General features: G+C 35.9%; 11 protein-coding genes and 1 non-coding gene across 12 annotated transcripts; 6 read left to right on the forward strand and 6 right to left on the reverse strand. All coding sequences in view use genetic code 12, as the record gives it.

Moving 5' to 3' along the window:
• Window positions 1-1,128: 1,128 nt before the first annotated feature.
• On the forward strand, window positions 1,129-3,504 carry PTP2 (tyrosine-protein phosphatase 2; the record flags this gene model as incomplete). The annotated part of the gene is made up of 1 exon (XM_001524523.2): window positions 1,129-3,504. One exon carries the CDS (start codon window positions 1,129-1,131, stop codon window positions 3,502-3,504), a length of 2,376 nt encoding a protein of 791 aa, XP_001524573.2.
• Window positions 3,505-3,831: 327 nt separating this feature from the next.
• On the reverse strand, window positions 3,832-5,583 carry RAM1 (CAAX farnesyltransferase (FTase) subunit beta; the record flags this gene model as incomplete). Its single annotated transcript, XM_001524524.1, has 1 exon — window positions 3,832-5,583. One exon carries the CDS (start codon window positions 5,581-5,583, stop codon window positions 3,832-3,834), a length of 1,752 nt encoding a protein of 583 aa, XP_001524574.2.
• A 597-nt stretch (window positions 5,584-6,180) lies between these two features.
• ucp10 (UBX domain-containing protein 10) lies at window positions 6,181-7,704 on the forward strand (the record flags this gene model as incomplete). Its single annotated transcript, XM_001524525.1, has 1 exon — window positions 6,181-7,704. One exon carries the CDS (start codon window positions 6,181-6,183, stop codon window positions 7,702-7,704), a length of 1,524 nt encoding a protein of 507 aa, XP_001524575.2.
• A 175-nt stretch (window positions 7,705-7,879) lies between these two features.
• Window positions 7,880-8,317, reverse strand: PVL30_004266 (uncharacterized protein; the record flags this gene model as incomplete). Its single annotated transcript, XM_061119533.1, has 1 exon — window positions 7,880-8,317. One exon carries the CDS (start codon window positions 8,315-8,317, stop codon window positions 7,880-7,882), a length of 438 nt encoding a protein of 145 aa, XP_060975516.1.
• Window positions 8,318-9,155: 838 nt separating this feature from the next.
• On the forward strand, window positions 9,156-10,952 carry PVL30_004267 (uncharacterized protein; the record flags this gene model as incomplete). Its single annotated transcript, XM_001524526.2, has 1 exon — window positions 9,156-10,952. The coding sequence occupies one exon, from the start codon at window positions 9,156-9,158 to the stop codon at window positions 10,950-10,952; it is 1,797 nt and encodes a 598-aa protein (XP_001524576.2).
• A 2,171-nt stretch (window positions 10,953-13,123) lies between these two features.
• On the reverse strand, window positions 13,124-14,080 carry PVL30_004268 (uncharacterized protein; the record flags this gene model as incomplete). Its single annotated transcript, XM_061119534.1, has 2 exons — window positions 13,124-13,200; window positions 13,732-14,080. The coding sequence occupies 2 exons, from the start codon at window positions 14,078-14,080 to the stop codon at window positions 13,124-13,126; spliced, it is 426 nt and encodes a 141-aa protein (XP_060975517.1).
• A 1,661-nt stretch (window positions 14,081-15,741) lies between these two features.
• Window positions 15,742-16,248, forward strand: PVL30_004269 (uncharacterized protein; the record flags this gene model as incomplete). Its single annotated transcript, XM_001524527.2, has 1 exon — window positions 15,742-16,248. One exon carries the CDS (start codon window positions 15,742-15,744, stop codon window positions 16,246-16,248), a length of 507 nt encoding a protein of 168 aa, XP_001524577.2.
• Window positions 16,249-17,561: 1,313 nt separating this feature from the next.
• Window positions 17,562-17,670, forward strand: PVL30_004270. Its single transcript has one exon. It is a non-coding gene; the product is annotated as a tRNA-Ser (tRNA).
• Window positions 17,671-17,903: 233 nt separating this feature from the next.
• Window positions 17,904-18,404, forward strand: PVL30_004271 (uncharacterized protein; the record flags this gene model as incomplete). The annotated part of the gene is made up of 1 exon (XM_001524528.2): window positions 17,904-18,404. The coding sequence occupies one exon, from the start codon at window positions 17,904-17,906 to the stop codon at window positions 18,402-18,404; it is 501 nt and encodes a 166-aa protein (XP_001524578.2).
• A 403-nt stretch (window positions 18,405-18,807) lies between these two features.
• On the reverse strand, window positions 18,808-22,125 carry PVL30_004272 (uncharacterized protein; the record flags this gene model as incomplete). Its single annotated transcript, XM_001524529.2, has 1 exon — window positions 18,808-22,125. The coding sequence occupies one exon, from the start codon at window positions 22,123-22,125 to the stop codon at window positions 18,808-18,810; it is 3,318 nt and encodes a 1,105-aa protein (XP_001524579.2).
• An 872-nt stretch (window positions 22,126-22,997) lies between these two features.
• Window positions 22,998-24,587, reverse strand: PVL30_004273 (uncharacterized protein; the record flags this gene model as incomplete). The annotated part of the gene is made up of 1 exon (XM_001524530.2): window positions 22,998-24,587. The coding sequence occupies one exon, from the start codon at window positions 24,585-24,587 to the stop codon at window positions 22,998-23,000; it is 1,590 nt and encodes a 529-aa protein (XP_001524580.2).
• A 771-nt stretch (window positions 24,588-25,358) lies between these two features.
• PVL30_004274 (uncharacterized protein) lies at window positions 25,359-25,619 on the reverse strand (the record flags this gene model as incomplete). Its single annotated transcript, XM_061119535.1, has 1 exon — window positions 25,359-25,619. The coding sequence occupies one exon, from the start codon at window positions 25,617-25,619 to the stop codon at window positions 25,359-25,361; it is 261 nt and encodes an 86-aa protein (XP_060975518.1).
• Between the last annotated feature and the right edge of the window lie 1,176 nt (window positions 25,620-26,795).

Genomic DNA, 26,795 nt, shown 5'->3' on the forward strand with positions numbered 1-26,795 from the left:
AAAAAAATGAAAAGACCCAATATTTATCTTCCACCCTCCCTCTTCTTTCGTCATCAATCAACCACCAATGAATAAATATCACTTGCAGCCAACTGCAAAGAAGAAGAAGAAGAAAAAAAAAAGAAACACCCCCTTCGTCTTTTCCATCTCTTTCTCTAAGTAAAAGGAGGAGCAGCAGCAGCATTAGTAGTGTCAACATCAACAGCTGCTGCAACCGCAGCTGCAAAAATGTTGACGTTGCTCAATATACTGATGACGTATATACATTTTTCTTTTTCTTTTTCTTTTTTTGTTTCTAATTCTAGCTCTTTGACTTCCACTTCCACTCCCCCTTTTTGCCTTAACCTTTACCTTTTAGAACCCTGAGGAAAGCCTCTCTCTCTTTTTTTTTCCCTATAGCATTTAAATTTGTAATGTCATAAAAATACATTTCATCATTTATGTTGTTGATGATATTGATGATGTTTACAGCATTCTAAATATTTTCCACCCTTTGCCTAATTCTGTCTATTTCCCGTTGTTGCAGTATGTATAGCCCAATGTGCACTCCAACACAGTAGTAATAACAAAAACTATAGTAACAATAATAATAATAGTAGTAGTAGTAGAGGCGAGAATTGCAAAGGCAAAAGAGAAAAAAAAGAAATAAAAAATTAAATAAAAAAAATAAATAAAATGTAAATTATAAAAACTTGTATTGTATTGTATTGTATTGTATTCTATATATAACAGAGAAGAAATATCCTTCTCAGCCGGAAAACAGGAAACTACTGCTATTCAAAAATTTCAACTCCCTTTTTTTATTTTCTTTCCCCATCCTTACCAATTATATCTTTCCTTTACATTTTAACAACCATTACTAAATTTTCAGCATTTATTTTTCTTTTTTACAACAACAAACATCAGCAATTAACAGATTATCAAAAAAAAAGAGAAAAAGCAACAACTTTGCAATTCTTACAAGGCATTCTTCAACAAAACAGACAAACGCATATATACAACTTCACACTGAAATTTTTTTTTTTTTTTTACAAAAAGTAAAAAAAAAGAAGAAAAAAATTCATAAAAAACAACAAAAAAATATATATATATAGGCAATAAAAGATGAGCTCACTACCTTTGTCAGCAATGTCCAGTAGCAATAGTCTGCACGAACCACAACAGTTTGATTTCAACCCACCGTCTCTGCAGCCTCAGCAGCCTCAGCAACAACAACAACAAAAACCGCAAGAACAGAAAAATGTAAATAGTTTTCAAAGACCACCAAGCATAACTACAACTGCTGCACCACCATCCATGCACTTTAACTCACCACCAAAATCACCACTATACAACTCTGGATCTATCTCGGGATCGTTTCCAGGTGCCTTTTCAGGATCCTTTTCAGGCGCAATAAAGACACCATCACCAACAACACCCACCTTTGCCACCAGTTTTCCACAAACAATTAAACAACAAGACCCAATCACACTCTCCAATAACATGTATGACTTTATATTTGATGTGCGACCTTTTAACTTGTACAGCAAAAGCCGCATACAACAAGCATCCAACTTGAGTGTGCCAACCACTCTACTCAAGAGAAGCTCATTTAGTCTAGGCGATTTACTCAATATGGTGAGTCTAGACTCTGTTTTAAAAGACCGACTCACTACTCAACTAAACAATGATTCCAGTAGTAGTAGTAGTGGTAACAATTCTAATACGAATGACAAGAAATTAACACTCTTGTTTTATGACCAAGCAACTACAAAAGATGCAATCACCTTCCCACTATACCAAACAATCTCCAAATTTGAAAAGTTTAGTGACAAATTTGACATTTACTACTTGAATGGCGGATTCTCTAAAGCATTACTGGGCAATCCACAGATTGTTGAAAACACACCACTGGTTTTCATGACAAGTGGCAGTGGTGGTTTAAACAATAGTAGTAACAACAACAACAACCAAAACCAAAACCAAAACCAAAACCAAAATGGTGCAGATAATAACCACAGAAAGGCCAAGAGTCTTTCTGGATTTACCCTACCATCAGCAACAAATTTCAAAAGCAAATTTGTCCAATCCATAAAGAAGAATAACGATTATAGCAGAGCAAACACTTTGGGAAACGGAAGAGTTGCACCAACAAAGGATAGCATCAAATCGTACAAGTACAAATTGGCTCATGTGCCACAAGACTTGACATTACCTAATTGGTTAACATTTATGAAGACACAATCTAATGAGGAGATTATCAAACAACTCGATGAAAAATTTGACAAGGTGGAGGAAATTGAAAAGAATAGATTGAATCAAATGTGCTCCGACTTTAAAAAACCACTCTCGAGCGAGTCCGGAAGTAATGATGATGCCACGGCATCTTCACTGGAAAATGTGTTGTCACCATGTTGCAGTACATGTTCTGAAATTGAGTTTAGATTACCTAGAGGAATAGAGTTTGGCTACAAGAATAGATACAACAATATCTGGCCATATGAACACTCGAGAGTCAAGCTCTCTCTTGCTGAACAGCAGCAGCAGCAGCAGCAGCAACAACAACAACAACAACAACAATTGCATAACCACAACCATGTCCAAGCTGGCGATGACTATTTCAATGGCAACTATATCAGCACAAACCCAATTGTAGAGAATAAACAAATTTACATTGCAACGCAAAACCCATTGGCTTCAACCATTGACGATTTCTGGTCACTTATCAACCTGGAACATATCCAAATTATTATCAATTTGGATGCAAAACCAGTATCTTACTTTAACCATCCAAGTATCAAGAATATCGAGTGCATCAAGACCAACTCTCCCGACTTTAAATTGCGCCGCATAAACAATAACATTTACCATTTCCATTACCTCAGCTGGCCTGACTTTGGTGTACCACAATCCTTCAAGTCAATAATTGAATTGGTTAAATTTAAAGATGAGTTGATCAAGCTGCAAAACTTGTCTCAAAAAATAATTGTCCATTGCTCTGCTGGATGCGGCCGAACAGGTGTATTCATCACCATTGACGCATTGATCCAAGGATTCTTGGCAGATGCAGAGAAGATTATGTCAACGCAAGTTGACTTGGTTTACAAGTTGGTGCAACATCAACGTCGTCAGCGAATCTCAATGGTGCAAACATTGGACCAATTTATCGTTTGCTACGAGGTATTTATCAAATATTTGGAATTGGTCAAGACTAGAGCAGAAGTTGAAGCTAAAATGGCGGGTAATGCCGATGCTGTTGACGCTTTTGATTTCAAAGTTGAAAATGAAGGCCACAATGACCATTCAACACAATCTATGCAAATGGCAAACATTTTGGAATTTATCAACAATAATGTTGAAGAGTTTACTCAGCGCTCATCAACAAATGCTCATACACCAAGAGACGTTTCTGAAGGATTCAATTTTGGTAACGGAGGAGTACCCACACCCGCACCATCAGCTGTAGGCGAAAGAGGCGATTATTTCCAATTTCAAAGTAATTCCTTGCCTGTTAGTTCGAGATGAGGACAAAAGGATAAGAGACGATTACGTGAATAAGTAAGAGTGTTCACTTATACACATATACATATATATATATTCATATTTATATTTATATACATAAACAGAGATAAAGTTTTTGATTCATTTCTTTTTATACTTGCTTTGCTTTTGTTTTTTTTTTTACCTGTAATACTTTCCTTCGATATAGTATACATCATCTTGATATCATCTTGATATCATCGTTCACATAGTAATAAAAATTTATCAAGGTGATCGAAGGGGGGGGGGGGTTGTTCTTTTTTTATTCTTTTCTTTATTCTTTTTTGCTTTCGTTTTCCACTCAATATCGGTTTACAAAACTGACCCTAGTCCTTGCTCAACATACATGCAAGCTGCATTTATATATGAAACAGGTACACCAAACACGGGATGCACGGGATATGTACTTTTCCCCGAACCATCCACTGGCTTTGTTTTAATCTTGAATGCTAAAGGTGTATCCCGTTCATTGTTGCAGAAATTCAGAGGTTTCTTCTCATCACAATTGACATCTTTATAACAATCATAATAGTATTGGTGCTGGCAAAGACTCACACCACAAAGACTATAGTTTGTGTGATAGAAATCTGGCCATTTTCCAGGCTTATCGCGAAACCCGCCATCGCCATCCGTGATTTGAGCTATCCGTAGCATATAATTCAACATCGCCTCTCTGTTGAATATTGTTGACTCTTTGTGCAACGATGAATATAATTTGCTGCTGGATTTGGAAGTCCTCAAAATATCAAGCATGGGAAATAGTGCACCAATCCAGAATCCATAACATGCATCCACTAATTTATTCAGTCGTCCATTGAACCCACCTTCATCAGTTTGTCTATCCACACACCACTTGACCAACTTGTCAAATCCTTTTCCAACACCTACGCCACTTTGTCCTTGATCCATTTTCTCTCGTATTTTTTCTGGACTACTATTCAACAAAAATAATGCACCTAGAGCACAATAGGTTAACCCGCCATGTGCTTCTACACCAGGAACACCAGCAAAACCACCTTGATACGTTTGGCATTGTAAGATCCAGTCTTCAACACCAGCACATAGTTCGGGAGTCAATATACCCAAAAGCGAGGCAATAACCAATACACAATACGTCGATCGTGTATCTGACTCTCCGTGCTCATGCATCACAAATGAAGATGCAGATTTATCTGGTGCAATAAAGTGTTTTCTTTTTAATGATAGTAACCATGAGTAAATACCTGGTCTAAGTTTGTTTAAAAGAGTATAGTTTTGGGTAAGAACAAGTGTTAGAATGGCCGAGTATGTTGATGCTGCATGTCCCAATTGGTTAATACCACCAGCTACTCCTCCATATCCATTTGCTAAAATTAGTCGCTCAATTTTGTCATTGATTAATTCGAGCATAGTTGGTGTAATTGTAAATTGTGTATCGTCATTTTGTTGAGCTTTACTCGTCTTATTTGTCTCTGGTTCCAGCTTATCTTCTTTTTCATTTGCTTCACTAGCTCCACTTCTTTTGATCAAACTGTATGCGTTTAATAACCAATATGTCATCCATGAATGGTTCGAATCCAAAGATTTATAAGCACCAGGCATTGGTTCATTTAAATGGTCAATAATGTATGCCAAATGATCTAATGTATAAAAAGCTAAGTCTGAAGTCTCATTGTACGTCTTGAGAATCTCTTTGCTTGTCAATCGTTGTGATTCCGTAGTGAGAGAAGTATAGTTGACCTTAATAGGCAAATTATTTGTTTCTGTAGACATTTGCCAATAGCTAGAAGTTATAAACTCCGTTGGTTGACTAGAAACACCAGAAAGTAAAGGATTGTGTGCTGTTGCTATTTCTTCAGTTAAATTCTCGTAGTCCTGGTCACCAGTAGCAGTAATTGGCTCTTCCTGAACTGAGTTTAGTGACTGCTGCTCTTCATGTTCGTGATGGATCACCTCCTCAATCGGTTTCCTCTTGCGTCCTAGTAATCGTAGAATGTAGTTGATTTTTGCTTCTTCTTTTTCTTTCGCCCCTTTTTCTTTTTTTTTCTGCTCTTTTCTTTCCTGTTCCTTTGATTGTAATGCCATTTTGGAAACAAGCGTTTAAGTTGAGAATTTCACTTCAATTTGAAGTTGTTCTAATCCTTTGACTTGGTTGTATTAAAGAAAAGTACTACTCTATTGTAAATACATTTTGAATTGTTTATGTAAAGGATTGCGAAAAATATTTATGTCCGTGCGGCTTGCCAGTTTACTAAAGAGTCCAATTTGATAGAGATTTTTTGCTTGTTACATTAATTAGTAGTATTTTATTAATCATTGTGGTTGTCAAACTTGACATTAAGGAATTACTACCAAAACCAACCTGGCTTTGTTGTTCTTTCTTTCTTTTTTTTCCAAATTTATCTGTCATCACTAAAATATGACTGAACGTATAATTGCTCGTAGTGGTTTCCATCCAATTCTGCAACTTATTCACTTTTTTATTAGTCTTCTTTTTCTTTTTCTTTGGCTTCAAGTTCCTCACACAACTTCAAAACTCGCACAAAATTAAGGGCAACAGTGAAAGTTTAAAGGATTATTTGTAATAATCATTGGGTTTACTCCACACAGATCAGCGAGACCCACAAACGTCAATAATAGCTCTGTATCTTCTTGTCCATAACAGTTGATATATATATCACGATGTCTTTAAATACACGTATACGTGACTACTTTCGAAATTCGTCGTATCATCGATTAGGCACCAACGAAAGTGGAAGTAGTAGTAGTGGTGGTGTTGATGACGGAAGCAACTCAACGACAGCGACTACCGCAACGAATAATGGTATTATTCACAACAACAGCAACAACAACAACAGCCGCAGCAATAACAGAAACAATAACTTACCTGGGGCGTTTCCAGAAGAGGAGGTTTTACCCCAACCGTCAAGAACTGCAATCAATTCACATACAATAAGAAACTCGGCCAATAGAGTGAACTTGTGGTTCAGCTACATTATTATTCAACCGATTATCCTCATCATGTTGATCGTATTTTCTGTACTTGCTAAAATCACAAACTTGTTATATATAAACCCCTCCAATCTGAAAGCTCGCGACGACTTGGTTGAAGAGCCGGTAGATAAAGCCAACAAATTTGTACGCAATTTAGAGGATAATTTACCGCCACTGCTAGATCAAGGGGTGAATTTACCACCATTTTTTCAAGGAAGCTATACACAGGCCTTGTATATGGCAACACAACGTGGCAAATTCTTATTCGTGTACCTCAGCAATCCTAATAATGAAAACTCATCATTCATATTTGACGAGATTATCATCAACCCTAAATTCACTAAAATCTTTACAAATTCGCAGTTGAATAACGAAGTCATTATTTGGGGCGGTGACTTAACCAACCCAGAGGCATACCAATTGGCCAATAGCTTGAATGTGACGAAATTTCCATTTTTGGGATTATTGTGTTTAACCAGAAGTACCAAAATGACACCAGAAGGACCACAAAAGGAGCCAGCAAAGATGTCGTTGATTGGTAAGATTCAAGGCGGTAATCCATTATATGTACCACCATCACCATCACCATCACCATCTCAACCACCATCCTCCTCGCCAGTATCACGTTCACAAACTCACATTGGTTCCAATTTGATCAAGAACAAATTTATTAGCAAGATCAACAAGTATGAACCAGAGTTGAAACTTATTAGGCAAGAATTGAAGGATAAGTACATGACCGAGGTGTTGAAAAGGCAACAAGAGTACAATTACCTACAATCTGTCCACAAGGATATGCAAAAGAAGGCGGAAAAACAACAACAAGCCAAGACTAAAGCGTACTTGGAGTACAAGGCATCGGAGTTTCTCAATCTCAATCTCGAACTGCAGGCACCAAACACTGCCAAGATTGCAATCAAGTTCCCCGATTCTACACGAAAAACATTTTATTTTCCTCAAAATATGAAAATTGATGACATATATATCTATGTGGAATTATATAAGCGCAATATGCTACAAGGAAAGTCCCGAATGAGTAAGATTACACCAGCTGAGGCAGAAACCATGTTTGAAAATTTCCAAGTCAAATTCAATTTCAAACTCCTGTCGCCATTACCGCCACGAATGGATCTTTCCAACATGCGAAATGAGTTTATTCAAAATGTAGACTTGGTATACCCCAATGGTTTATTGATAGTAGAAGATGACTAGTAATAAAAGAAAACACTGCCCAGTGTAGCAACCCAGTGCAGCTACTAAGTGCAGCAACCCAGTGCAGCTACTAAGTGCAGCAACCCAGTGCAGCTACTAAGTGCAGCAACCCAGTGCAGCTACTAAGTGCAGCAACCCAGTGTAGTTATCCACTTCAATTTTCCACTGTTTATACTTATTTTGAAACTTTGTTCTTTTTGCTCTTATTCTTCTTCTCTTTCTTTTTCAATCCAACAAACCCGTTCTTGATTACCTGGATATATTCTGTCCAAAATTGGTTCAACTGTGCGATTTCAACCACAGTGGAAAGTTTTACCTTTTCCTTTTTGAGTTTTTTGTTGTCGGCGCTATTCATTGCTATACGGATAAGAATAGGGTATGTCTCGTCATTGTGTGGTATTTCTTCTCTACTATTGGATTCAATAACATTGGTCGGGAGGTCATTAGGAACTTTATAATCATGTGTGTTTGAGCTCTTTGATGCTGTTGTTGTCGTTGTGAAATCAGGTGTCGATAATCGTTTTTGGGTAAGGTATATAGATGATTTGCCTTGGTTTTTCACCACTAGGTCATTTAACTGTTTTAAGAATTGCGAGTTGTCCAATCGTGTCATTGTATATGCGAGAGTGATTTAGCTGTATTGATTAAGAAAAGGAAGAGGAACAGGGTAGATGTTAGTAGGAGAGGAGGGGGGGGGGTTATAACTACATGATTTTTTTTGGAAAGCTGTTGAGATTTTTTGGCACGCGAGAATGGAAATTGAAAAAACGAGAAAACGAGAAATGAAAAAATGAAAAGTGTAAAGTGTAAAGTGTAAAGTGCAAACGGCAATGGCAATGAGAGACTAAATGTATTTGTCAGAATCGGAATTAGTGCAGACTTTGTTGGTGAAAACATCATAGAATAAAGAAAGAATCATTAACATTATTGCAGACAAAAAAATACAGGAATAATATCGGAGCAAATTGTTTCTGTTACTCATGTAGTTGAACATCATTTAGATGGCGGTATTCTTATGTTTGGTATCCTTTGTAATTAAACAATAAAAAATGATCACATGATCTGAGTCCTTATCTCTTTTCTTTTTTTTTTTCATTTTGTTCTCTCTCTTTCACACACACACACACACTTGAGGCTCTCCAATTTGTTTTGATTCATCTCCCCCCCCCCCCATAATTCTCAACGGAAATAAGATACCCATTAATGCCTCATAGCAAGATTCAGTTTATGTTTGATAGAAAGGAATACAATATTATCTCTCTGTTTTTTTTTTTGACTTCCCACAACTGCAAGTATAAAAAGAAAGTGAACTAAACAGGTATACTTTAATAGCCGCAAAAACAACAACAACAACAACAACAACAAGGAGAAGAAGAAAAAGAAGGAGAAGATCTTTTTTTATTCTTTATTTAAATCTCCACTTTCCATTTTCCACTTCCGTCACACCAACCATGCCTGAAGAAAGCCCTCAACATAGAAATGCTGGGGTGCTGCCTTACTCAATGCCAGGTAGACTCTTTAAGCTTTTTGGAGTTAAGGAACACCACCATCACATTGCCTCAGCACACCTTCCATTGCGTCTTTTGGCCTTGTTTGTTTCCATTTTTGTTGCGTTGGCTTCTGGTACACCATACTTATATGGAGTCTATTCTCCACAATTGATCAAGAGGATAGGACTCACGACCTCAGATTCGGCAACTATATCCTTAGCTTCAAATATGGGGTCGAGTATAGGGGGCTTACCAGGTGGATTATTAATTGATCATTATGGACCTCAACTAAGCATCTTCATAGGATCCATTTGTATCTTCTTGGGCTATTTTGTATTATTTAAAATTTATCAACACCAGTATGCCCATTTACTAGTGATCTGTGTTGCCATGATATTTGTTGGGTTCGGATCGATCACTAGTTATTTCGCTACTTTGAAAGCGTCGCAGGCGAACTTTCCAAAGAATAAGGGTGTTGCAGGTGCCATACCTGTGAGTTGTTATGGTTTTGCTGCCACAGTTTTCTCAATAATCTCGGCAGCATTCTTTAATGATAACGCCGGCGAGTTGTTGGAGTTTTTAGCATGTTTTTGCGGTGCGGTGAATTTTTTTGGCTCTTTTTTTGTCCATGTCTATCACGCCGATGAAGAAGATGGTGGAGGTGATATAGAAGACCAAGAGATTTTTAACCCACTGTCCCTGCAGAGCCAATATTCTAGAGATAGACATGGCTCCAATTACCTTCCAGAAGATGAAATCTCGTTGTTGACCGAGATTGAACCACCTGCACAATCAGTATCAAAGGCAGAATCTTTGAAAGGATCATTTAGTTTTTGGGGAATCGGCGACAGAACCCCTCGAGCATCCATGAGTTTACAGGAATCAGAAGCCAATAGCATTGTAGGCGATCTTCGTGGAGGAAATGCAACTAACGGTAACAATAATAGTGACAATAATAAAAATACTAATAATACTAATGCTATTACTAATAGTGGTAATGCAGAAGAGGTTACCGTTGCAAAAGTGAAGGCAAGATTGCAAACTCCCTATCAGACGATCAAAGAACGTCTTACTGATAAAGTGTTTTTGACTCATTACTTAATTGTTTCTGTTGCATCGGGAATTGGTCAAATGTACATCTATAGTGTTGGATTTGTTGTCATTGCTCAATATTATTATAATAAAAAGCACGGCATCGATATGTCCCTGCGAAATGTGGCAAGCACATTGGCCCATGACCCTGAGGCTGCTTCGATTCAAGCTATCCAAGTCTCTATCATATCAATAGCCTCGTTTGTTGGCCGTCTTCTTTCTGGGTTCATTAGTGATTACATTTATAAACAATGGCATATTCAAAGGCTCTGGATTGTGGCGTTTACATTAATTCTATTGGCCTCTGGTCAATTTATTGCAATACAAAACGTGTCTTCGTTCCATTTGACTTCTGTCGTGTCAGCTATAATTGGAGGTAGCTATGGGCTCATATTTGGCACATATCCTGCTGTAATTGCCGACTCGTTTGGCACCAAAACGTTTTCAACAAACTGGGGTTTAATATGTACGGGGCCATTGCTTATCTTGTTTGTATTGAACAAGTATTTTGGGTGGATTTACGACTTGAACACAGACAAGGAGACTGGAATTTGTTATCTTGGAAACAAGTGTTATATGGGTGCATTTGAAGCAAGTTTAGTCTTGTGTGGTGTTTGTTTTGTAGTGGTAGTGGCATTGATGTTCACGCAGCGCAAGAGGAATTAGACCGGAAAGTGAATTAGATTAAATTTCGAGTCACTTTAGATTAGAATACTTGGAAAAGTTTGTCTTTTTTTTTTGCTTGCTTTGCAAGTAGTATAGATTATTTTATTTATTCAATTTATTTAATCAATTTGTTTATTCAATTTATTTATTCAGTGATTAATTTGGTTGCCCTGTTTGCTACTCTAAGAATTTATAGCTTTTGTAATAGATTTGAGTAAGTGATTTTTTACTTTCATTCAAGCACCTTATATATATCTTGGTAGAGGTAGTAGACACGGTTTTCACTTACAATTTTTGCCTGCAAAGTTGCTGGTTCTTATCCAGCCCTATGTCTTGTATTTTAGCGAAACGCACAACGAGGACAAGTAAAGACTACTATAACAAAGAACTCATTTGATAATATCAGAAAAAAAGTTGTGTTTGACGATGATTGCATTGTTGATTGCGGTAAAGTATAATCTTTTTTCTATTTTAAGTTCCACTCTGGTATTCGTAACCTTAGTAACTACTTGTAGAAGTTATTTAATGATGAATGTCTTTTCGAATTTTTCGTTTTTCGTTTTACGTTTTTATTTAATTCCCCTCCCCTCTTCTTCCACCAAGTCTTTACTATATTTCCAGCTGACTGTGGTATAGCAGAAATACAATCTGTAGTGCTAGTCAAAAGTGGTGCATCAATTCAAACAAATTTGACGCTGTAGATATTTAATTACGGAATTACACGGACATATCTGTTAATGCTACCGGAATTTTAAATTGTGTCCGGGAAGCGGAATTTTTAATTTTTTTTTTTTTTCAAGGTTCTAATTTTATTCTTATTTTTTCTCAAATTTTTTTATTTTTTTTTTTTATTTTTTTGCAACCACCAGTGTAATGAGCCATCCTGTTTTAAACACATTGTATACATATAAAAATTGTTTTGATGAAAGGAACAAGCCATCTCCAATTGCAAAGAACATTTTTTTTTTCATTATTGTTTTTGCTTGTATCATTAGGGTTCAACGCCTACTTGACAAGCAGTAGTCGTAACTGCTACTCTCTTTTTTTTTTTGTTACCTCCAGAACAAGTAAGAACAAGAAACAAAAGAAAAAGAAGAGAAGAAAGTTTTTGTGAGATGCAGCAGGTGTTAAAATCTGTGATAAATGTTAACGGAAAAACGTTGTGTAAACTTTTATTACACAAAGCTGAATATGGCAAAAAGGAAATTGAAAAAAATTGAAAAATTGAAAAATTGACAAAAATAATGAAATATTTACATACCATTATTGACATAAAGCAAGTGTATTGATTTGTTTTTTGTTTCATGAGGTGAATTGCACTCTAAATTTTGGTCTATATTGGAGTATTTGTATCGATAGAAACAATGGAAACAATAGAAACTTTTATACGCAATTCTCGAATGTAATTCAGTCCAAGCCTTATTTGTTAAAATAAAACCTTTAATTTTCACTTTTTTTGTTTTCACCTTTTTGCCTTTTGTTTGTTTTGCGGCCCAGAAGCTTTGTTGTGAAATTGTAAGGTTCACAACAAAACTTCTGGGGCGACATTGTTTTCCTTTTTTCTTTTTTTTTTGTAGGCTTCTATTCTTAATATGTTTCTTCTCAAATTTCCAATTACTCAAATGTTTTCTAAATACTGAACAGTTGTGGGACCAATTATAGTGAAGATGCAATAAGAGAGTGTCAACAAAGAGAAATGGATGAGGTTTTATACAAAAAAAAAAATTCTTAATTCTAACAAAGGGTGTGACTAAATTTCAGTATATTTTTGTTTTCTTTTTTTTCTCCAAATGAAAAAGGAATTTAAAGAATAAAAAACAAAAAAATTGTCCTCCATTTTCTTTTAATTCTTGCTCAGGTCTAGCCCTGTTCATAAAGTCGGACTTTTCAATGAAGTGTATCCAACTATATTGAATTAAAGGCGAAACTGCTATTCTTTGTTTTTTGTTTTTTGTTTTTTCAATTTCCTGAATTGTGTGACCTCAGCTTATTTTGAAAGTGTTGATCGGAAATACTGCCATGTTTGGCAAAACAGATTTACTAACGGAATTTATTTTCAACACTTTTTCTTTCTCTCTTCTTGTTCTTCTTCTTCTGGCATTCTTTACTAATTTTTTTTGCCTCTTTTGCATTGTACTGAGATTTGATGTGATGTTATAGCAAGATTACCACTATAACATCCATAAGTTTGTTACACCGCCAACAACAACAGCAAAATCCGACCTAGCCTCACATACCGGTTCACCCACTGTAACGCCGTGTGCATGGCATGTGGTTCTCCGTCTGATTCCAGCCACTTCTGGAGAAGAAGAAGAAAAAAATAAAATAGAATATAAAAAAAGAATCAAAAAAACAAACATAAAGAGTAAAGACTAATACATGTGACAATTTGTCATTGATATACTGTGCCTATGCAATATCGATGATCAAATTATTGTTCTTCCCCATTTTCCCTTCTTTATTTTGCTATTTCTTTTTTATTGTTTGTAGTAAGTCATTATTGAAGCTTAATTTAAAACATGAAGTTTTTACATATTTGAAATAGATATACAGTTGAGAGTAAAACAGTTGAGGAGAATGGGAGGGTGGTGGTGGTGGTCAGGCGTTTAAAGTACATTGTAAAGTAAGGGTATTAGAGGTGATATTCTTGCTTGGAGTATGATCTAGTTTACCACTTTGATTTTTTTGAGTGCAGGCAAATACTTAAACTAGGTACGAGGTTTTTAATCAGACAGAATAATATATATATATATTACCATAGTTGTTATTTAAAATAAACTATAGATTATAAATATCGAGAAAGCCATTGCCGTAAACGGTTCCTGATGTTGCACCACAGCAGCTGAGCCAGCCTTGGCAGAATGCGACAGTTGTTTATGAGATATACTGCTGGTGCTTTTGTGGGCGTCGCTTGTAAAAGTTTCAGCACTTGGCATTGTTAGCAGTTCTGCTCCGGATCTTGTCAATGGATGCACTGCAGAAACCGGGTCAAATCCAGATGTAAGTCCTGGAGGTCCAACTGTCTTTGGGGCTTCATCAACACGTTTCTGATATGCATATGTAGCATCAGCCTGGGCTATAACAGTAAGACAAGTTGCCGCACTGGATATAATTGTCATCAATTGCATTGGTTAGTTAAATTTATTGGTTTTGAAGGTGTGAATAAATTTGAATAGTTAGTTAATCGTATTGAAAAAAAAACTAAAAAAAGAAAAAAAAAGTAGGAACAGGAGCAAATGGAATCATTTTATAGCAATTGTTCAAAAGCAGATGAAACAGAAGAAGAAAAAAATTTGCAGTTAAATCTTTCCTACAAATGCCATCAAAGGTATATTCTTTTGTTAAATCTTAGTTGAAATTGTGGAGGGGGGGTGGGAAAAGAAAAAAGACAAATAGCTTCATACGGCAGTTGCAAAAAAAAGAATAAAAGTTTACTATAACTATTTTGCCACTATCGTCACCTCGTCCTTTACTTCCTTCTCCTCCTCTAACTTAACTCATAAGCCTCTTTTAATAAGCAAAAAGCAAAACGTATGTAAACAGAACTATTCTTTGTTATGTAAACAAGTAAACCATCATTTCTTGTTGAGTCCCAGATTCATTTATGAATGGAAACACATTTCCCAATCGGGATGTAAATGCGGAAATAAATTGAATACGGACAAAAAAAGAAACGGAGAAATCAAAGAGAGTGAGAGAGAGAGTGTGTGAGAGAAAGAGAAAAAACAAGAGTTTGTGTGGATGTGAGTGTGCGTGTATGAGTCTGTGCGCGAGTGTGAATGTTTAACTGTATTTGTATGAGTTAAAGCCGTGTGGACTAAAAGCAATTCCGAACGCCTATCCTCTTCTTCCGACTCTACATTCTTTGTTTTTAGGTTTGTTTTGTTTAATGGATGATTTGTCCAATATCAAGTTCACGGGACTAGAACCAAATTATGGGGTTTTTCTTTTTAAATGACCAAGGCTTTTTAGTAAACCATGTGTGTACCCAATCTACTAAGATGTCTAACTGCGACATATTACCGCCTTTTTTTTCTCTTCAGAAGTAGCCAATGCCGACTCTCAATCTATATCGTATACTTTATGAAGAGATAAAAAGATAAAAACAAAAAAAAACAAAAAAAAGAGCATACCAAACACAATTTGCAAAATACTTGCAAAATACTTGCAAAGTATGATTATGGAATAACTGTTGGAGAATCTATTTTTGTACTTGCCAAATGTTAATATGTTCTTTTAAACTTTGAAATTCCATGAGTGTGTTGTGTGTCTACGTCTGTATATGTCTCTATCTATGTGTGTTGGGTGTGTGTCTACCAAAAATTGCGACAAAGAATTTTTTGTCGCGGTCAAATCTACAGCCTCTACCCCGTCCTACTCTCTCCCTCCCCCTTTCAAAATAAAAAAAACATTCTTAGTTGTTTTTTGTTGTTACTGATGTTGTTGATGATGATGACGTTTTCTTTTTTCTGTTGTTATTAATTTTATTGCTCACGAAATCGAAAGAAAAAAACAACCTAAAAAAAAAACAACAAAAAAACAAGCCCTGATTTTGCTGCAATATTTTTTCTCCTCCCGTTAACTAACAAATATTATTTTGCAACATACGCCAGATCCTGTCAGATCCTGCAACTTACTTAAGATACGTACTTAGAGGTTGGCTATCTATAGATTCATCCTTTTGGCATTATATTTACCAGTATTAGGTTTAAGTCTTGAATGTAAAGAAAAGACTGTAAAAAAATAAAATTAAGAAAAAGAAAAAGGGAAAAACAATTTTAACATTACAATGTCATCATCATCATCATCCTCGTCGTCGCCACCACAAGCTATTCCCATGAACAAAGTGAATAATGCCCAGAGCTACAACACTCAGCCATCAACTACGGAGAAAGAAAATACTCAACAACCAAGACACTCACTAAGTGATGAAACAATCACAAACGAGCCCAAAAGGGGAGAACAAATGATACCTATAAAACAAGAACAACACCAGCAAATGCAACAAAAGCCAGAGCCAAGAAGATCAAATGCATCTGACTCTTCACATTCACATTCACAATCACATTCACATTCATCATCTTCGTCCGCCTCAAGAACAAGTGAAGACACAGATGAATCAGACTTGTCGCTATACAGCGGCTACGACAGAGAGGGTAACGAGTGTACGGAATTCTGTATAGAACTTTTCACGTGTTTTGGCGTTGTGGATTGTTACCCCAAGAGTGGAGCAGGCTGCTTAACTACAACAGCTACATTTGTTGGAAATTTGGTTTTTGGCTGTTGCAAGTGTTGAAAACATTCAGAAAAAATAAAATGAAAAATGAAAATAAAACACGTACGGTAACACCACTTTTGATAAAGGGCAATTGTTGGTTCTAAAACCAAAAAAAAAAAAAGGAATATCTTTACCAATTGTTGAAATTGAAGGATTTTACATACAAGAATACCAAAAAAAAAAAATCAGTTCAAACAAAGCCATTGCAAAGTCAATAAGCTCGGCAAAAATGGTAGAATGCATTGAAATGAACATTCACAATACTTACAAAGATTCTTATCTTTTCGATTGAATGATTTAAAACAAAAACACAGTTAGTTTAAATGGTTTAGATATGCGTCGAGTAGATTTGATCAAATCTTAGTTGAAGATGTCACAGCTTGACGATTTTACTTTTTGTTATTGCTAAAGAACCTAAAGCAAGCAATTTATAGATGAAGAGGTTCATTTCTATATGGCTCCTGAAACCAATTTCTATACAAACTGATTGTTTCAAAAAGCGAGGTATAGTTTTACAAAAGATGCCAAAAAGCCAAAATTTGCAAACAATAATAATAATAGTAGTTGTCATTTTTATTTTCATTATTACTGTTGATATTATTGTTTGGCGCTATTACCCTTATTTATTATTTTATTACTTGCCAGCTTTCTTAAGAAAGATTATAACTGGGACCACGAAAACAGAAATTTGGTAAAGAGTTTGGTTAGTCTTAAGCAGTTATTGAAATTGGAGTTGCAAAATTGTATAGTGTAGAAGAAAGATAAAATATTATTATTATTATTATAATTGTTATAATTATTATAATTGTTATAATTGTTATTATTACTATTATTACTATTATATATGTTGTTCTGTGAATTGTGAATATCGCCTAAACCTCTATCTATATTAATTATCACTTAGTATAGCCAATCTCTTTAGATGTTTACTTATCATAAAAGGTAATCCAATATGAAGAGATACGTCTAATGAATCTCACTTAAAACTGATTACCACTAAGTTACTCCACTCAAAAGATCCGTGGATTACCCACTCAATTAGCTGGAAACTTGAGCTTGTCAAAACAGTATGAATATGCCTTAATATTTCCTCTACAAACAACCTTTTGTATCTTCTTAACAACAAGATTAGTATAGTAAGCTTTAAATTAATAACCTTTTAATATTATATCTCTAGTTTACACATAAAACCCAGTAATATCACTATTACTTGGCAGACTTTAAGCATACAGAACACTACTTAAGTCTGACACAACTCATCGAGCCAAATACTGTTTAAACCATTTTTGTTAGTATACAATAATCTGCCACTCTCAAAATAAAATATAAAAGGCAACTTGTCCGAGTGGTTAAGGAGAAAGACTTGAATTGACCATTGTGTTGAAATTCAAAGTTATCTTTTGGGCTCTGCCCGCGTAGGTTCGAGTCCTGCAGTTGTCGTTATTTTTTTTGGTGGCTAATGAGTTTGTGCTTTTATTGTACTTATTGTTGGTTTCTTTACCTTTATTTTTGCTCTATTGAGTAAAACCAAACTCCTCCCTTCTCCTTCTCCTTTCCCCCACACAATCTTCTAAATTATACTTTATTCATTAAGTCGGCAAGTCGTTTCCAACCTGAGCACTATAATTCTTTTTTTTTTTCTCCAAACTTCAATTTTAAGATCGAATCAAACTATGGAATCTACAAGTCCTTTTAAAGAAATTGTTAAAACACCACGTTTGATCATCCAATATTGCACCAAATGTAAATGGACAAATAGGGCAATATGGTATACACAAGAGGTATTGCAAACATTTACAAACCCACAGGATATTGCCGAAATATCATTACAACCGGAAATAGAAAAACCAGGTACGTTCGCTATATACTTACAAGTTGGTGAGTATGTCGAGGTAGTATATCGAAGAAAATTTAAGAAAGTTGAGAATCGTGGCGACAATGTAGAAGACCCAGATGAATACGACGGATTCCCCGATGCAAAGTTTTTAAAGAGTTTAATAAAGGAAAAACTACTGAAATTAAAGGCGAAAGCTGAAAATGGTGAGAAAGTACTATCGAGTGTTCAATTGGGTGATCATTTATCATCTGGAAAAGGAAATTTGTTGAATGATGGAGGACGGGAAGAAACGCAGGTTGAGTGTAGAGATTGCATTGCAGAAGAAGGCGGACTTTAAAGCAGAAATAATAAAAAAGGAAACATAGTAATATACCTGAGGATAATATGTATTTTATATAGGTAGAGGAGAGTGGGAGCGGGGGAAGGTAGAAAGTTCCCTTGTTATCGCCATTCTTCCCCTCATTTCACTTCCCGAATACGCTTTTTGTCTCCGTTGACATCTTGATAAACACCTGAGTGAATAAAAGAATTGTCTGTAAATACTTCTACAGCTTCAACCTAGACAAGTTTAGAATCTAAAATAAAAACTGAAGTAAGAATAAGGAAAAGGAAAAGGAAAAGCGAAATAAAATAAAAATAATAATAATAATAATAATAATAAAGGGGTCTATAAATTTACTTTTCATCACAAGTATTTATATATGTGTATATAAACATATAAATGTATCCAATATTCAATTCTAAACTGTCTTAACCCTTTCGTAACATAAAACATAAACATCCTTTGAAACCACATCATCATACCCTGGTCCTCCACGTATATTACCATTGCTGACATTCAGTTTAACATTTTCATCATCGAAATAACACCAATATGGATGCACGAGATTCTCTAAATCGTAATTGGTTTCATTGACCGTGGATTTATTAATTAGTGCAGTATAATGGCCACTCTTTAAGTTTCCGAAATGGTTAATCACTCCAGAAATCTTGTATACTATTTCATGTCCATGATTGTTGAAACGAAGTTGCAATGGGTAACGAATTGGCGTGTCCAATTTGTCTGTTAGGTTATACATTGAAAACCTGGATAAATGAATAAACAAAATGGTTGGTAGTTTGACGAAATTTAGGGATTTTGTAGACACCGTTGTAGTTGCAGCTGCATTTTCACCTGCCGGTTGTTGTTTTTGTTTTGATTTTCCAAGCTTAAAAAGCCCTTTCTTTTTCACAAACACTGGATGGTTTTCAACCGTGGGTACTTCACCATGACACTTGGGACATCGCCATGCATTGTCACCCGATAGTGTTTCATCCTGAATATAATACTTTAAACAAGAACTCAAGTCGACTACTTCATTGTTATGCCTGGTGTTTGGTATAGGTAACGAAAGGATAGAAAATGGTGAATATGTGATGGACTCGTATGAGCATTTGTTACACTTGAGCTTATTCTGCAAATGTCCTTGGAAAAGATCCAGGATAGGGCTTGAACCTTCATGGGCATGTAATGACTTGTACCATTTCGTATACGATGACTTATTTTCTGGATTTACAGTGATCCCCCATTTGGCAAACAACTTATCGGGGTCAAAATCTTCGACTGCTTTATCACTAAGCTCATCGTGTAACCTCTCTAACACAAACAAGAGGAACTCTTGTGCATCTTGTTGCTCGTGGGGAATATTCAAGCCTGGTTTAAGCAACGAGGTGACACGAATAAACTTTGTTGGTGCCACGGAGGCACCACCATTTTGTTGGAAAGTGCGCAAAAGTCCAGCTACGGCCTCACTCAACAATGCAGAATCCTTACTGTGTGAATTGATCTTCTTCATTATATCAATGTATTTCGGATCTTTGACAAAACGTTGAAACCCACGATTGAATATAATTTTGAATGGGTATATTCCAAATAGAAGCTGGATAGTCGAGTTTATATAACATGACGAGCCAAAGTTTTTCAAGCCACAGATTGAATAGTCTCGTAATATACTGACTTTTTGGGACTTGATTTGCTCTTGTTGTAGTAAAACATGTGTTGGAATCAAGTTGTTGTGAGGTGAATACGCAAACGGTTGAGATGCGGGGTACAGTTGAGGAGGTGGATAATTAAGTTGTTGTGTTGAGTGGTGCACCATGCCATACTGTTGAGGGACCTGCTGAGGATAATATGGGGCTTGTCCATAATTTACATACGATGGACCTTGATAAGTAGGTTGATGTCCTTGTGGAGGGATCGCACCGTATACTTGCAGAGAATAGCCATTTACATAATTGTTGTCAAGTGGAACCGATTGACTGTGTTTAGCACGATGATACCCGTCTGGCTGTGTCGTGTGCTTCTTTTCTTTAATGTAATGATTACTCGCGTTTGGTACAGCAACACTAGCAGCTTTTTGATTTGTAAGGTGTGGTATGTTTTTATGTGATTTATCATTCTTTTTTGGTATATCGTTCGTTGGCAAGGTGTAATTGTCAACATCCAAATTTAGGATAGGTTGCTTCGGGTACGGCGTAATATGTGTATTCTGTGGCAGTGCAGAGACATTTCTCAGTGATGGTAGTTCAGGTAAAGGGTTTGGAATAGGTGGTACCAAAGAAATTGGCGGCATAGAATGAATAGGAATAGGAGGTTGCAGCAGTGGAAGAGGTGGCGGTGGTGGTGGTAGTTTTTTTGCAGCCTTTGACTCAATAGCACTCTGGTGTTCTGTTGCCGGTACCTGGTTCAATTTTACCGATGGATATCTCAACTTAAAACCATCTAAAGATGCAATTGATGACCCTCGTGAATGACTATTTTGTTGGTGGCGGTGTTGTTGCTGCTGCTGTTGCTGATGATGATGATTATTATGATTATGAGTGTGATGATTGGGATGATCCGTTATACTAGATGGTGGGTATGCTGAATTGTCAAAAGATAACTCGTCGTAGCCGTCCATGCTTTCTTGATCTTGTATGCTCGCTTGCTCCTCCTCTGAGTATTCCAGCCCCAGATCTCCATCTTGTTCCATTTGCGATCGTTGCTCCATCTCCTGGAGATATCGTATATATTCATTTAACCACTCATACAACTCTTCTATGTTGAAGCTTAGCAAATTTTTGTCAACGAGGTAGAGCTTAATGTATCTCCTCAAATCAATAGCATCAACTGAGTATTGTCCGTTTTGGAAATATATATCTGTGTTGTAAAATGCATAAATATTCAAATAAATTATGAAATCTTGCTCGCTATTTTTGATAAACTCGTCGAATCCTTGGTAATGAAGCATGATAAAACTATTTATAAAATAATTGAATATTAGGTAACCTTTGATATATGTCTTTATTCCCGATAGTTGTTCCGTGTGCGTTGAGTTTCGTAATTGTGTATCTGATCTTTCGTATAGTAATTCACAGTAATCAATCAAGTCGAATAACGATTTGGTCTGCAAATCTGTATCAAGCTGCAAGTTTCTAAATTCATAGTTGATGAGTCTTGTGTAGTATATTTTCACATCATCACTACTGAGCTGGGAGTTGACCGAAGTGGTTTGTTGCATAGACGTAGATGCATGTGAGGTGCCTTGTGAGGAGCCTTGTGAGGAGACGTGTGAAGGATTGGTTCTAGGTGGCGAGCTGGAATAAGCTCTTTGACGTAGTTGACCATTTTGTAAATGGCCATCACCAACGCTCTGTCGTACGGGGGAAGTGGATAATGCATTGCGATGATAATTTGGATTCAATTTGGAGTTTGAGTGTAGTGAAGGAGTAGCTATAGTATGATTCAGATGCAGGCTATGTTGACCGTGTGAGGCATGACCTGTTGCTGTAACTAACTGAGCATTCAAGTCACCTACATCGGGACTCTTTCTAAGTAACCCATGGTCTGTCCTATGTGTGGCTTTTCCTGGGGTAGATGCTGATTGTGATGACAATGACGATGATGATCGTGATGACCTTGGGTGTGTATATGGACTCCAATTTGCAATTTGTTGTCTGTGTTCTGGCGCATCAGGAAGCGGGGGAACTCGACCTACCGGTCGCAGATGGTGATATTCAGATTCTGTGGAGACTCCCATTCTTCACTTTAACCTCTATAATTCTCCGTGGTCTAGTAATGGTTTCTTTTTCTTTCTTTCCTGATTTTTTTTCTTTTGCTTCCTCCTCTTTAGTCTTTAAAATTCTGTATTTTGACCCATATATTTAACATAAACTAGAATAAGCGTTGCTGTACTCGAGATATTTCTTGCAATTTGTAGTACTTGTGGTATTTGATGTGACACAAATGAGGCGCGGTTGGCGAAATCAAGAGGAGACTAATTTAAAAGCAAAGAAAAGCAGTCAAGCTAGATTATTTGTTGTGCTAGGTGAAACAGACTAGTACAAAACAACACAACATAATACAAGACAAGACAAAAGAAAGAAAATTAAATATATGGTCTACCTAAATAGAGGTTACAAATAATCGGAATGTCCAGTTCCAATTCTCCTCATATACAAAGATAAAACTATTGTATTGGTTGAAAGTTGACATTCTTAGTTTTTCTTTTTTTTTTTTCTTCGGTTGTATAATCTTTTGATCTGAAATTCCAAACTTGAATTTCCCCATATTTGTCCTTTCGTCCAAAAAATAAAATAATAAAAAAAAAAAAACTACCGAAGAAATCATGGAAACAAAATCCGGCGCTACCGTAATAAAATGTGACACTTTTCTCTGTCACACTGCCGCCCTTTGATTATCAAGCATGACCCCATGGTGTTTCTTTTATTTTTACCACAGAAATGTATATATATATATATAAAGTATTATCAGCTCTATTACATTTTATTTATCAGTCAGTAGAATACAGCTGCATTTTTATAAAAACACAGCAAAGTTATTTACTATGGACTCTATGTTTCTTTTTTGTTTTTTATTTGATTTGAATTTGTGCAAAAGTATTGATCAATTTTAGAGACACTTATTGGAGATGTAATAATCGGCTACAAGAGGTCGATGATCACTCATATATCGACCATTAAATCGTGAATGTAGCATACCATACAGCAAGAGCGTCAAGTCTGCACGTTCAGCAAATGCGTTGGATTTCTTAAGCTCGTCACATTTATCCTTCTTCTCCTTGTTGCTCTTAGCCTTATTCTCTACTTTATCCTTAACGTCACCAATCAGCTGCGCGTACTTTGGTGCAAATATGTAGTCGATATTTTGTCCTCCATTGAGGAGAACTTCACCTTCAAATCCGGTCACCGTGGACTTTGTGTGACCGTATTTGTTGTTTGATGTGGCCAATGTAACAGAATCAACAAATCCATCTTTGAGAATCTTTATACTTTCTTCTTTAGGTTCGGCATTGAGATCCCCCATTATAAATGCGGGCCAGTGATTTCCTTGTATATTTTTGCATTGTTGTTTTTGAAGGTCCTGCACGGTATCCATAATCAACTTGGCCGAGCCTTTTCTAGCCAATTTCCCGATATGGTCAAAATGAGTGTTGAACACATTAATGACATTTTGCAGCTCTCTATGGCGTAATGTTATATAGCTGCATATGCGAGGATACAAGGCGTCCCACCCTTCGTATGAAATTCGAGTATCGATCTCATTGAGCCATATAGTGTCACTATAAACCAACTCCCATTCCTTTGTATTGTATATAATGGGTGCAAACTCGCCATACTCGGCGCCATCGATTCTGCCTACACCATAAAAGTCCCAAGTTGGCACATCACCATCACTATTGCTACCACCAGCTACACCAGCATCTCCGTCCAAGTTCAAGTAATTCATAATGTCCAAGACCTGGTACTTGTACAGTTCTTGTAGCGTAATGATTGTATTTGCAGTAATGTGAAATTTCATAGACATAGCCAAGTCATGTACTCTATCATTCCACAGCGACTCTCCAGGGGTCAATGGCCGATTACCCCCGTTTTTGATATTGTGTGAGTATATTCTAAAGCGAAGTGGCTTAATCGGGTTTAGGTTAAAGTTTGTCGAGACGTCGGTTTTATAAACTGGTTTTGGTATGGTTACTGGTTCAAAATCTTGGTCCTTCTGCGGAACTCCTAGTAATGTCAGTTGTTTACCACTTTGATACTTTAATTTTTCTTCCGTATCCATTTTCCTAGTACCTCCAAGGTATTTGTGTGGATTCTTTTTCGCTTCCAAATCCAAATTCAGATTCAGATTCAAATTCAGATTCAAAACCTCCAATTCTTTTTGAGTCAATTTCTGCTGATGTTGATTTTTTGGTCCCTTTGAGTAATCTTGCTTGACCCTGTTTCCAATTAATCCATCTTTTCCTTGATCTTCTTCTTCTTCTTCTTCTTCTTGGTTATTCTCAATACTATCTGGCATCGACCATGGAGTACTATCTAGCCCAAGTTCTTTTAATCTTTCTGACAATTTTTGAATCGAAGAAGAAGCATCATGCGATCGGGATAACTGTAGTAGATTTAGGAGAAACAAGAAACCTAATGTTATAGCGAGTGATATAATGAGTATGAAACGTCGCCGCCTTGCTTTTAGTGGTGAATGCATTCTTCTATATATTTTTATCTAAAAATAAGCAAAGAAAAGAAAAGGACAAAGGGGTGCTAAATAGTGATTTGTTGGTTAGTCCTTAAGTGATGATGTTATAGTTGTATCTATTATTTTCTCTTTCTTTGCGCAATATCTTAAAACACATTGAGTGAATTATTATAGAAAAGAATTACGGTATATGGTGTTCTAGCGGGTTATCTATTGTTGTCAATTTTTATCGCTCCTTCTTGACCTTTATCGATAATTTGTTATCGTGTACATCGTCCATTTTATATTGATGTTTACACAAAACCAACACACACACTCTCTTTTTCTCAAAGTGCACTTTAAGTAAAAAAATAAAAAAAAAAAAAAAAAAAAAAAGGACGAGCAATCCCCAAAAGGAAAGTGAAGATTTTCTTTTTATTTCTTTGGTTTCTGTTTCTGTACTTGTATTTATGTAATATGTTCACATTTCCGTCTCCATCACTCAGTGTCTAGCTTTTTCTGCCAGTTGATTAGTAAAGGGATGAATGGAGGAAAAAAAAAACAAAGTAGATTATCAGAATATGTGACAATCACCACCATTATATTACTTTGCAAGATAGGACCTTGCAAGGTTTTTTGTCTTCTTTTATTCATTCCGTTTTGCCTTGTCTTTTTTGTTCATATATATTTGTTCGAGTACGTATTGATTTGTTTTTCGTCCTCTGTGTTGTTGTCGTTTTTGTCATTGTTGTTGTTTTTGTTGTTTTCTTGTTTTATTAATTTTAAGTAGTGTTTGTTGAGTTAGCTCTGGGTTTTGGTCTTTTCTGTTTGAGTTTCTAGTTTTTGGGTCAACTGATGAAGCAACAAGTATTGTTCAACAAGGTATATAGGCAACTGTCCTTTGTGTAGGCGACTATCGTCTGGTAATAGTTCACCAGAATTGATAACGTAGTAGAATTTCTTTTGCGAACCTTCTTCTATACCATGTTCGATGGAAACGTGTTGTTCTGCTTGCTGAATCGAGTGTAGCCATTCGGCGCAAATCGTACACCTACAAACCATTGCAAACTTTAATTTATAAACAGTAGTTAAGTTAAGTTTAGATGTGTTTGGTTCAGGCTGGTGTAGTGGAGAAAATGAAAAATGGAAAAAGAAGAAAAAGAAAAAGAAGAAGGAAAAGGGAAAAGAGCTGAAATAAACTTTTATAGACAAATCTGAAAGATAGATTAAAAAAAAAGTATGTTTTTTTTTTACTTGAAAAAAAAAGATTATTAATGCTTTAAATGGTTATGAGTTGCAAAATAAAAGAAGAAACCAATCCATCAATTTCAAATTTGAAACATCACATTATGGTATATAGATTATTGTGTGTGTACATACTTATAAATTTGTATGTATGCTCCATTCCCCTCCCCCCTCTTTTTCTGCTTCTTCTGTCATTGAATTTTGGAACTACAAATTCCAGTGCGCTGACGTATATTTCCGGGTCAAGGAAAGTCATGATCCTGCGTGTAAGACAAATCACATTTCCGAAACCTCTAGTCAAGTTATAGCAAATAGAACAAAAAAAGAGAGAGAAAAGAGAGAGAAAAGAGAGAAAGCAAAGTCTCACTTTGGAAACCCGAAAACCAATATAGTGAACAACAGCATGTGCAGGTTTAGTACATGTAAATATATATATACATATATACATATTGTATATTTCCTTCCCTTGAGCCAATTTAACATTCAGTTCATGTCTGTGTGTTTTTTTCCTTTGAATTTCCCCTATTTTAGTCCTTGTTTTTTTTCCTTTTGAGGCAAATGAGATGTTTGTTATTTTTATTTTTTCGTTCTCACACCCAACCATGATGTTGGGATATATTGTTATAAGCTTGTTATACTGTTATTGTTGGCTCTTGGTTTATTGCATTAGAAAGTTAGCTTTTCTTTGGGGGGGACTTCTCTAATCATTATTTGTGTATACTATGGAGAGGTAATACTTCAAATGTCGTGTCGTTCAACCTATCTACAACGTAGTCTAGTTTTTTTTTTTTTTTTTTTGGTTTGTTCGATTAAAAAAATTCAAAAGTATTTCTTTTGACTTTGACAGATTTCTGAGCCAATTTACTTCTGATTCCTAATTTATCTATTTGTATTTGTGTTTGTTGTTTTGAAAGCCACAATCTCTTTTTGTGGGTTAAAAGAGAGACGCGTTGTTTCTTCAAGACATGTAAGAAAAGGGAGAAGAACGGCATG

This window comes from Lodderomyces elongisporus, chromosome 5, assembly GCF_030384665.1.
Source record: "Lodderomyces elongisporus chromosome 5, complete sequence".
NCBI classification, from domain to species: Eukaryota; Fungi; Ascomycota; class Pichiomycetes; order Serinales; family Debaryomycetaceae; genus Lodderomyces; species Lodderomyces elongisporus.